Genomic DNA, 12,083 nt, shown 5'->3' with positions numbered 1-12,083 from the left:
TACGTGGTTATAAAATACTCAGGGTAAGTGAATCTAAAAGTTGGCCACACACAGTAGATAAATGTCGGCCGAACCTGCCGTTTCCAACGGCCGAATATCTAAAGCGTACGGGTGTCTCCGGACTCTCCCTCAACGCTAGAGGTTGTATTTTAACATGCCCGATCCTTTGTTCCCTCGGGAGATAAGCCGCTGCCAGAAGGAATCTGGCAACGGCTTATTTTAATCTACACACTGCAAAAACATGAACGTTTGGCCGACAGCTATCTTAACCCCTTAGTGACCAGCCTATTTTAGGCCTTAATGACAAAGCTATTTTTTACGTTTTTCCATATTTTTTTAATATTTTAATAGCACTATTTTGGGGTACATATAATTTATTAACTTTTTTTTTTGGTGGGGATAGAAAAAACCCCAGCAATTTCGCCACTTTTTTGCGTCCTAAATTTACACCGTTTACCGTGTTGGTATAATAGAACATAACGTTATTCAGCGGGTCGTTAGGATTGCGACGATACCAAATTTAGAGAGTTTTCTTATGTTTTACTAGGCCATATTTTAAGAGCCATAACTTTTGCAGCTGTATAAGGGCTTTTTTTTTTTTTTGCGACTTGTAGTTTTTATTGGTACCATTTTGTAGTACATGCAACTTTTATCAAATTTTTTCAAGGCAGGATGAACAGAAAACAACAATTCTGGCATTGTTTGTTATTTTATTTTTTATGGCGTTCACCATGTGGGTTAAATCATGTAACAGCATTTATAGCTGGGGTCAATACAGACGCAGCGATACCAGCCTCACATCGCGGGTGTGCCGGTGGGGTGAGAGAGGGAGCCCCCTCCACCTAAAATCACTGAGATGCGTTAGTCGCTATTGACCGCCACATCTGAGGGGTTAAACAGACAATCGATTTTGTTCCCGCCCGCTCGAGCAGGTCTGCTCCAGGCCCTCAGCTACCCCCGATAGCAGAGAGCAGGGAGATTTGACTGCTCCCGGGGGCGCTGCTCTATTCTGATGCAGTGCCGTTAAAAGGCATATGCATCAGAATAAAGGCCGTTAATGACTGCCGTGAAAAAGGTGTATTGGTGGCCACTAATGGGTTAAAGGGGTGCCTTGTTCAGAAAACCCATTGTCATACACCCTTTTAAGGAATTCTGAGTTAATAGAGGGGGTCCTCTGTTAAGGATCATCATCTCTTGACCAGAGTGGAGAGCGGATATAAAGTCTCTCGCTCCGGGGGAACCTGTCCTGTATTACACAGACAACCAATTGATATGAATGGGCACTGTGTAATGCTTCATTTATCCTGTGGTGGTGCTGCAGGGAAACTGAACACTTACTGTCCTTCCCCACAAATTATAGCTGATCGCTGGGGGTCTAAGCAGGGGCTCACGGTGTGATCGTTTTATTGTCAAAAGACCCTTCTAACAAGCAGAAATGGTCCAAAGCGGACAACCCCTTTAAGTCTATGACCACCTTAAAGCTGGGCAAAGACCAGATCTTCTTGGCAGATCTGACGGGATTCACCTATAATCCAACCCATGTCTATGATCAACTCTATTTTGTAAATTCACACTGCATGATCACCACCATGATTAAAGCCTATATTCACTGCCTTAAAAGGCAATGTCCATGTGTAAATACCATATCACATTTTACATATACAGTAGTCTTGTATGGTGGTCTTTGAGACCATCTTAAAAAATTGCAGTGAAAAGCGGTCATTCAGAACACAGGTTGAAGACGCAAGTTCTAGAAGGCTGATACTCTCAAAGAAGTGGTCACATAGATTGTGATTTAACTGCAATATAAGTGATCCCTAGATGTGGATAGTGCAACTTTCTAATTTGGACAAGTACCACCGTGTACTGAATTCATGGTGGTTTTACCCTCGTTCCACTGTTGTCGCGATGGGTCCCAAACCGGACAACCACTTGAATGCAGTTGGCACACAATACAATTCATGCACCAAGTAATACGATGTTTTACCTGAACAGCATAGAGCAGATGCATCCTGTAAACCGATACGATTTCCTGGTGCTGTTTCTTGGTTTCCTAAAATTATAAATATTACAAAATATGCGTCACCTAAATTTTATATTAAAGAAGTCTTTATTTCCTACATAAAAAAAACTAGACAAATACTTAACATGAACCTGCATTGAACGTACTGCCAAATTTCAATAATCTGGCATGCTCGAAACCACTAGTGGTGGATTATCGGAAACACAAAACTACTGGAAGTTCAGATACATAAACATACATACATATATATTTATTTTTTACACTATCGCTAAAGATGGTGTATAGGCCCAGGTGTCCCCACTCTATGAGACTAAGAGGTCCCAATATCAGTGTCCTCATGTCATGACTACACAGCTGCCACCACAGACTTCCATGTTGTACTAGTGGTTAAAATTCCCACTGGATTAGCAGGATTTCTGGACCATTGGGTGCTAGAATTTAAGAGCAGCTTTATCACGGTTCCACGTTTGGTAAATACAGGTGTCAGGTGGAGCTAAGGTGGTAGAACTCTTGGTATATAACCAGAAGTAGTAAATATCGAGAAGAAGGACTTACCACCAACTGGTTCTGCAACTGTCGAACTTGCTGTTGTAGAGAGTCCAGCTGCTGGCTTTGCCGCTTAGGAGTGTTTGTGGTGAACGATAGCTGGGAAAGGCTGTTTAGGGCATCTTTAAGTTTGTTCACTTCTTTCGAGAGTTCATTTATCTGGAAGACCATGCAGTCATCATTAATGATCTTTGTACAGCGTGTGATATGGGAATGTTCACATCAGCATTAGGTTCCGTTGATGGGTTCCATCAGATCTTTCCGTCAGGGGAACCCATCAACGGAAACGCCACAGCTTCCATTTGCATTGCCATTGATTTCCATGGTAATGCTTCCGTTGCTAATGGTTTCTGTTTGTCTCCGTTCCGTAAGGTTTCCGTTTTGGCAGAAAAATAGCGCTGCTTTTCCTTTGATGGGTTCCCCTAACGGAAAAGTCTGACGGAACCAATCAACGGAAACCGAACGCTGATGTGAACACCCTAAGTTCACTAAATAATCTCACAAACAATCATACTATATGTTCATACATAGATGCAGGGTAAGACTGGTCCACCAGAATACCAGCAGATCCTCCGTGCGACCGAGGATGTGACACGTTATTAGGCCACAAAGCCCCATGAGAAGACAACCCCATTAGGATATGACTTTGGAGCGATCACTTACCACTAGGGTCTATTTCTTATGGGATCATTAACAAATAACCTATTAGATCTTATTGATGATGTGTCCCGTGTGTACAATGATAACAAAGGTTATGATGTGATTAATAGGGGACGGTACATGTTCTGTTTAGATAGAGGGTGGGCCTCAGGATCATCTCCTCGGGTGGGCCCAAGGAACCCCAGTCTAATGCTTAATAGGCGCATTTATGTTTCTTAGAGACTCCCTTGGCATCTTCAACACCATCATCTACTGGAGATTTTTTATTTTGGAGCAAATAATGCTTTGGGCCTTGATGCCTAGAGAAAAATTTTACCTTGTGGAATAATGCTACACGGGATTTTTATTTTTAGTATACCCAAAATTTGTAGCTTCTTTTTTAGCAGGACACATGTGGCTTTGTAATTATTTAAAATTGGAATGGATATAAATTAATTGTGTCAGTATTTTTTTTTTTTTTAAATGGTCAGAAACAGGAAAAAACATTTGGTGGAATGTTGACCTAGGAACGCCAGCTTTCCACATAGTTCGGGGGCCCCAGATATAAGAACACCATAAAAAACTAGTTTTCTTGGTACGTTGATCACGATTAGTACTTCCCGTGACTTGGTATAAACGTGTTGGGTGCTCGGTGACCAGATTTTCTAAAATCTTTTGTCTTCTAGATAAATCTCCAAAGGTGTCCTTCCTTCTTCCTCATTCATGTTTATTTCCTAATATCTACTGTAAATTGCACCACCATATTCTGCGGCACTGTATGCATTATATTCAGTCCCTGCCCCCAGTGGCGGGACAATGTAATTATCCTATCTCAGGCTCACACACATACATAGAAGCTAGGGCCAATCTTCGGGCCAATCTTCAAGCCAATATCAGTAGCCAAAGACATATAAATATTGTTTTGAACATGGTCCTAACTTGAAGCTCTTGAGCCCTAATGCAAAGTCGGTAATGGCCCCCCCAACTATCACGTGTAAGTTGTAGTACTGGTCCATATGGGTCAGAATGGACCTTTTGGCCCGTCTTAGGCTCCCGATCCTGGGTGCGACCTCAACCTATGCACCCTCTATAGCTTTGCTCCTGGCTCTGTAGTAAAACTAGAGTATTCAATGTCAGGACCCCAGTGCTGAAAGGCAACAGTGTTAACCACTGGACCCCTACCACCCTTACCTCCTCCTCATACATATAAACTTAATGATGTAATCTCGCTCCTAACTCTCGTTTCCGTACTGGAACCCACTTGAAATTGGTGGAGGCCCCAGCTCCTAAACCCCAACGTATGTGACTTCTATGTCGGAAAAGTCCATAATGGAAAAATAAAAACACAAAGCAAATTAATATTCACCAACCTTTTTGTCTTTGTCTTCGTCTATTTTTGAGGTATTTTCCGACAACCTCTTCATCTCGGTCAGATCTTCCTGCACGTTGTTGTATTTCTTCCTAAGCTCGTTGAGCTCTTGTTCCTTGTTTTGAAGCTTCTCTTGTATTCCAGCCCTTCCTTCTTTCACTTGTGCCAATTCCCTTTTAACCTGTCCAGTCTCCATAGAAAATGTCTCTTTTTCCTTTGACAGGTCACTTACTCGTATAGATAAAGTGCTAATGTCATCTTCTAGAGATACCTGCCGTTCGGCTAATAGTTGTCTAGTGACCATGGCTTCTTGGATGGTGGACTTCTCTTGCTGTAGTTCATCTTGTAAACGCTTTATTCTGGATTCTTGTGTAGCAACCTGCTCTCTCAGCTCATCTCTTTCCACTTCCATATTTTCAATCGTATGTTGAAGATCTTCAATAACTTGCACATGTTCAGACACTGCCGTATGCCCTTTTTGCTCGTCCAACTGTTGCTTCAGCTCACATACTTCTTCCAATATTCTGGCATGCTGGGAGGCCAAATCCACTAAATCATTCTCCACTTTCTCTTTACTTTCTTCGACTTCTTTCAAAAGTTTCACATGCTCTTCTTTATGGATGAAATCTGACGATACATCGAGTGATGCCTGCCTCGTCTTCTCAAGTTCCGTTTGGACTTCATTGTATAACAAAGACATCTCACTTACTTGTTTGGTCAAGTCATTTATGGTTCTGATCATGTCCTCCTTCATTTGACCGTTCTCCACCGGAGAGCTAGGCTCCGCCTGGTTTTCCGATTCCTTCTGTAAACTCTGAATTTCTTCCAGTAATTCTTGCTGCTTCCTATTAAGTTTGGCGTTCTCCTCGTTCAGTTGCTCTATGACAGCACAGTAAGACTTCTCCATCTCTTCTTGCTTTTCTACGGGCACCAAGTTGACGATACTTTGGGTAACGATATCTATCTGGTGTCTCAAATCATTCATCTCGTTCTCTTTCCTCTCGCTTTCCGCTAGGACTTCCTGGTATTCTTTCTTCAGAGTTTCAAATTCTTCCAGCACCAATAAACTTTCCTCACTCGTTTTCAGGACTTCTTCTTCTTCTTGGTCCACTCCTGACATCCGGTGTAGATTTGGCTTGAAGGAAACATCTCGTTTCATTTCACTAGGTGATCCCTGAGATTGAAAGTCTATATCCGAAGCCACCTCTGAAGTTTCCGTACTGATGGACTCTCTAAAACCGGATTGCATCTGGCCTTCCAAGCTCTTTCTTTTCGTTTCGGATTCCTCCAGTTTCATTTGCATGTCTTCAATGGTTTTTTCGAGCAGTTTCAGTTTGTGTTCATGTTTAACCATTTGAATCTGGGACTCAAAGGATGTATCAGAGTTATTTGAAACATCCGCTGATGATTTTGCATCGTGACTTTTGGCAATAGATAAGTTTAAGTCTGTCTGTGTAGAGTGGTAAGAGTCACAGCTAATATCTGTTAACATCTCAATGTTGACTTTCTCCTGCAAACAACGGATACAAATCTATATTTTACTATAGTTATGCAAAATAGTTTATCTCTTATACACGAAGATAAGAGCACTTCACAAGTTTCACCTCTCGGAGAATACTGGTTGTCCTTGAAGAGATCCAGCTGGTGTAGGAAGTCTTACAGGCAATGGACCCTGGGAAAATATGCAAATTAGCTGTCCTCCAGAAGCAAGAAAACGGTCTTTCTAGTGCCACCTATAGGTAACTACCCTGTAAGTCCAACCCACTTATGAACCTTGAAATATGACAAGAGATATTTGCCAAACCAGACACACCCATCTGTATATAACGGTTTCAATGTTCTTGTTCCTCATCAGTACAGAGCAGGGCACTGGTTGGCTGGGTGAGATGACAGACGCAGCTCTCGGGGGTACTGGTTTTCCTTGCATAGATGCAGCTGGTGTAGGGAATCTCACCCTGCTCTGTATTGATGAGGAACAAGAACTCTGAAACCCCTGTTTACAGATGGGTGTCTCTGGTTTGGCCGATACCCCTAGTCATTTCAAGGCTCTTTAGTGGGTTGGACATTGATTTACAGGGTAGTCACCTATAGGTGGCACTAGAGAAACAGTTTTCATCTTTCTCGTGAAGAGACAATTTGCATCCAAATTCCATCTAGAATACACATTTAAGGCCCTTTTACACGGGTCAATGATCGGGCAAACGAGCGTTCATATAAATGCTGGTTCCCGATCATTGCCCTGTGTAAACAGGGCAACGATCAGCCGATTTTTTGTTTCTTTTGAAAGCCCGAGCCGTGCTTTCTATCACCCAAGTGCATAAAAAGTGCAGAGGTGCCACACAAAAAGTGCACAAGGATGCGGTCTATCGCAGCCCTTCTCTTAAAAGAGAGAGGCCCCGCATAACCATTCCCTGACCCTCCAAACCATAGGCCTAGAGGATCAAGGATCGATGGTCCCACCTCGCCGAAGCTTAGGGAGACCCAAACACACTCCTAGGCTTCTACCTGGGCTGCCACCCCAGTATCCACCTAGGAGCCTGCATCCAAGTTGCACCTCCCCTCCGAAGAAGGGAGGCCGGGTTGCAGGGGAAAAAGGAACCAGAAGGCCACACATTTTCCCCCTAGACCTCAGGAGGGTCCCAAAAGGGCACCGCATCCCAAAATCCTTGTGACAAACGTGACAAACACACAGTGAAAAACAAAATTAAATAAGTGGATGTGCGCTGTGATACAGCCTAGACATCCGCCAGGTATAAAAAATTCCTCATCTCCCAGCCAGAAGGCCGGAAGAATAAAGGTGTGTGCTTAAAAGTGTGAAAGAAGAGTGCGTGCAAGTGTGCCTTCACTCAGTGGGATCCCACCCCCAGTGAGTTAGGGCACCCCAGGGTCACCAGCCCTGGGGCACATAGCAACTCGGGCTTTCAAACTACCCGACCTCCTGATCAGCCGATGCACTAGTAAACGCTCATACATCTGGGCGTTTTTATTTCTTTTACTAGCTGGGCGTTGTGAATAGAAGTGTATGATGCTGACGAATCAGCATCATCCACTTCTCTTCGTTACCACCCAGCTTCTGGCAGTGCGCAGGACCTGGGGCAGGAAGTGAGTGACGTCACAGCGTGATCTCTCGAGAACACGCTGTGTGTCTGCACTGCCAGAAGCTGGGTGTTAACGAAGAGAAGTGGATGATACACTCCCATTCACAACGCCCAGCTAGTAAAAGAAGTAAAAACGCCCAGATGTAACGAACACAATACACGCCCAGTTGTACTTAAGAAAGGCTCATTTGCATAAATATAAAAATGCTCATAACTTGGCCAAAAATGCTCGTTTTTGAAAAAAAAAAACGTTACTGTAATCTACATTGCAGCGCCGATCTGCTGCAATACGAGATAGGGGTTTGAAAATCTGGTGACAGAGCCTCTTTAAGGTGCCCTGGATACAAAGGATCGCACAAGGTCTTGATGCAGGAAACCCCATAGGAGATCAGCAGGGGAACATCCACTTAGTTAATGCTGGGATAACAAAGAATTACAGTGACCAATTGAAAACAATGGGTGATAATGTGAATGGAATATAGTCAGACATAAATTAGATGTCAGTTGGGGCAATTTAGTTGAAGTGATTGTCCAGGATTAGAAAAAAGGTTCTACTTCTTTTTTCAAAAACAGCACCAATCCTGTCCATGGTCTGTGTATAATATTAAAGAGGCCCTGTCATCTCTCCTCACATCTGTGTTTTAGTAAATAATTGTATTCCCAAGAAATAATAATTCTGGAGCATCTATTCTTTATAACATGAGTTGTGCCATTCCTCTATTATTCCTCCAAGAAATGTATGAATAGATATACATCTGGGCATGACCAGTTGAGGGTGTGTCCCTACACAGACTGACATTGCCCAATCAGTGCTGACAGAATGAGACTGTAGGGACACACCCCTTTGACAAGGGGAATGGTAACACCCAGTTGTCAATACTGTACATTCATACAATTCTAGGAGGAATAACAGAGGAATGGAGAGCTCTAAGAAAAAATACCACATAATTGTCATTTCATGGGGAATACAAGTATTTACTTAGAGGCTCTGTCACCAGATTTTGCAACCCCTATCTCCTATTGCAGCAGATCGGCGCTGCAATGTAGATAAGAGTAACGTGTTTTTTTTTTTTTTTTGAATGAGCATTTTTGGCCAAGTTATGACCATTTTTATATTTATGCAAATGAGGCTTTCTAAAGTACAACTGGGCGTGTATTGTGTTCGTTACATCTGGGCGTTTTTACTTCTTTTACTAGCTGGGCGTTGTGTATAGAAGTATCATCCACTTCTCTTCAGAACGCCCAGCTTCTGGCAGTGCAGACACAGCGTGTTCTCGAGAGATCACGCTGTGACGTCACTCACTTCCTGCTCCAGGTCCTGCATCGTGTCGGACACATCGGCACCAGAGGCTACAGTTTATTCTGCAGCAGCATCAGCGTTTGCAGGTAAATCGATGTAGATACTTACCTGCAAACGCTGATGCTGCTGCAGAATCAACTGTAGCCTCTGGTGCCGATGTGTCCTCGCTCGTCCGACACGATGCAGGACCTGGGGCAGGAAGTGACGTCACAGCGTGATCTCTCGAGAACACGCTGTGTGTCTGCACTGCCAGAAGCTGGGTGGTAACGGAGAGAAGTGGATGATGCTGATTCGTCAGCATCATACACTTCTATTCACAACGCCCAGCTAGTAAAAGAAGTAAAAACGCCCCGATGTACGAACATAATACACGCCCACTTGGACATAACTTTAAACACGCCCAGTTGTACTTTAGAAAGCCGCATTTACATAAATATAAAAATGGTCATAACTTGGCCAAAAATGCTCGTTTAAAAAAAAAAAAAAAACGTTACTGTAATCTACATTGCAGCGCCGATCTGCTGCAATACGAGATAGGGGTTGCAAAATCTGGTGACAGAGCCTCTTTAAATAAACATGTGAGGAGAGGTGACAGATCCTTTTTTTCTAAACCCGGGCATACCCTTTAGGCCTCCCACACACAAGCGTGTTTGGTATGTGATATACGGTCCGTACGTCGGCCGCATTTCCCGGACCGAACACACTGCAAGGAGCCGGGCTCCTAGAATCATAGTTATCCATGACGCTAGGTGTCACTGCCTGGCTGCGGGACTACTGTCCTGTACTGAAAACATGATTACAGTTGTCTCGCAGCCAGGCAGTGACACTTAGCGTCATAGATAACTATGATTCTAGGAGCCCGGCTTCTTGCAGTGTGTTCGGTCCAGGAAATGCGGCCGATGTACAGACCGTATATCATGGACCGAACACGCTCGTGTGTGAGGCTCCTTAGAGGGATTCTCCAGGACACTGATGGCCTATTGGTTACGACCTCTGGGACAACTGTGGTTTATTAGGCACATTGCCTCGTCCATACGGCGCCCGATACTGCAGCTTATTGTATTCGCCGGTATGGATGAGCTGATGTGCATGTGTAGACAATGAAGAAAACGCGGTGCTCAGAGGAGTGCTCTGGCCCCTTCATTGTGCGGATCAGTGAGGGTGCCGATCAATTGTGAAGTCCTGGAGAAGCCCTTTAATTCCTCCAATAAATGACAAAAATACAAGGCTAATGGATAAAGGATTTCCAGCTATACAGACCTGTAGCTTCTCCTGTAACTCTGTGTTTAGCACGGTTAGAGAGGACACCTTCGCTTGGAGCTGTGAGAGTGTATCTTGGTGCTCGGCCTCGGAGCTCACATCCAGTAGACTATCTTCTAGAAAGCGAGAAAAGCTGCTGTGATTAATATTCTCAGTGCAAAGCCAACAAAATACACCGTTTCTAAGATACATAATAAATTTGGCGCATGGCTTGTAAGCCACTTTTTTTTTTTTTTTTGCACAATTTGTGCCAAAATTCTGGTACATTTTGTTAGTAAATCTCCCCAATGTATCAGTTTTTCTGAGGCGCTCCTTCAAGAAATGAAAACGAAGCTGCGAATGGTTGTTATAGGCTTTGGGGTGCTCGATCAGTTTTGATAAATGAGACCCAATAGACTTAAAAATAAGTTTGGCAGATTACTACAGGACTAGTTTCCACAAAAAATGATAAGTCCTGCGCCATTTCTTACATATGTTTTGGCTACTTCCGTGACTACCATAGGAATATCCCCGTATAACTAAGCAGGTTTGTCCTTTCAGTCAGGAAAAGCTGTGTAAGAACCGTACTTGTCAACTCTCCCAGAATGTCTACTGGAAAAAGGGGAGACCTACTCATCTCACGGAAGAGATGTCAAGTGCCCGGCCGCCGCATCCTCACTAAATACTCACCTCTTCTTGTTCCCACAATCCTCTTCACTACCAGGGGGTCTGTATTTAATTAGGATGTCTGGACTGGGGTCTGTGTTTATTTAGAGGGTCTGATCTAGAGTTTCTATTTAGGGGGTCTGTATTTAGTTAGTGGGTCTGATCTGGGGTCTGTATTTAGTTAGGGGGTCTGGCATCTGTATTTGTTTATGGGGTTTGGTCTGGGGACTGTATTTGTTTAAGGGCCTGGTCTGGTACCTGTATTTGTTTAGGGGTCTGGTCTGGGGTCTGTATTTGTTTAGGGGTCTGGTCTGGGGTCTGTATTTGTTTAAGGGCCTGGTCTAGTAACTGTATTTGTTTAGGGGTCTGGTCTGGGGTCTGTATTTGTTTAAGGGCCTGGTCTGGTAACTGTATTTGTTTAGGGGTCTGGTCTGGGGTCTGTATTTGTTTAAGGGTCTGGTCTGGGGTCTGTATTTGTTTAAGGGTCTGTTCTGGGGTCTGTATTTGTTTAAGGGTCTGGTAACTGTATTTGTTTAGGGGTCTGGTCTGGGGTCTGTATTTGTTTAAGGGTCTGGTCTGGTAACTGTATTTGTTTAGGGGTCTGGTCTGGGGTCTGTATTTGTTTAGGGGTCTGGTCTGGGGTCTGTATTTGTTTAAGGGCCTGGTCTAGGAACTGTATTTGTTTAAGGGCCTGGTCTGGTAACTGTATTTGTTTAGGGGTCTGGTCTGGGGTCTGTATTTGTTTAAGGGTCTGGTCTGGTAACTGTATTTGTTTAGGGGTCTGGTCTGGGGTCTGTATTTGTTTAAGGGTCTGGTCTGGTAACTGTATTTGTTTAGGGGTCTGGTCTGGGGTCTGTATTTGTTTAAGGGTCTGGTCTGGTAACTGTATTTGTTTAGGGGTCTGGTCTGGGGTCTGTATTTGTTTAAGGGTCTGGTCTGGTAACTATTTGTTTAGGGGCCTGGTCTGGGGTCTGTATTTGTTTAGGGGTCTGGTCTGGGGTCTGTATTTGTTTAAGGGCCTGGTCTGGTAACTGTATTTGTTAAGGGGTCTGGTCTGAGGTCTATACCCATTTCAGGGTGACATTCACTACTTGTGATTCAAATACCATAGTTTGGCGTCTAATCTAAACGGGCAGGGAACAACTTAAAAAAATGCGCGCACTGCCCTTCATGGGCTGCTTCAAACATTGCTTCTCACAATCT

At 43.7% G+C, this 12,083-nt stretch overlaps 1 protein-coding gene across 3 annotated transcripts in view; it reads right to left on the bottom strand.

Annotated features, from left to right (window-relative positions):
• Positions 1 to 12,083, bottom strand: part of RAI14 (retinoic acid induced 14) — a 134,635-nt gene that overhangs the window by 1,459 nt on the left and 121,093 nt on the right. For 2 of the 3 annotated variants that reach the window (XM_075841755.1, XM_075841772.1), the window contains 4 exons: positions 10,236 to 10,351; positions 4,579 to 6,087; positions 2,579 to 2,728; positions 1,988 to 2,053 (listed from right to left, as the gene is read on the bottom strand). In XM_075841755.1, the coding sequence (XP_075697870.1) occupies positions 1,988 to 2,053; positions 2,579 to 2,728; positions 4,579 to 6,087; positions 10,236 to 10,351 (1,841 nt within the window). The remainder of the gene's footprint in view (positions 1 to 1,987; positions 2,054 to 2,578; positions 2,729 to 4,578; positions 6,088 to 10,235; positions 10,352 to 12,083) is intronic. The other variant, XM_075841763.1, reaches the window with a different exon arrangement.

Source organism: Rhinoderma darwinii, chromosome 1, assembly GCF_050947455.1.
Source record: "Rhinoderma darwinii isolate aRhiDar2 chromosome 1, aRhiDar2.hap1, whole genome shotgun sequence".
In the NCBI taxonomy this organism is placed as follows: domain Eukaryota; kingdom Metazoa; phylum Chordata; class Amphibia; order Anura; family Rhinodermatidae; genus Rhinoderma; species Rhinoderma darwinii.
This window is presented reverse-complemented; position numbering and strand designations above follow the sequence as displayed.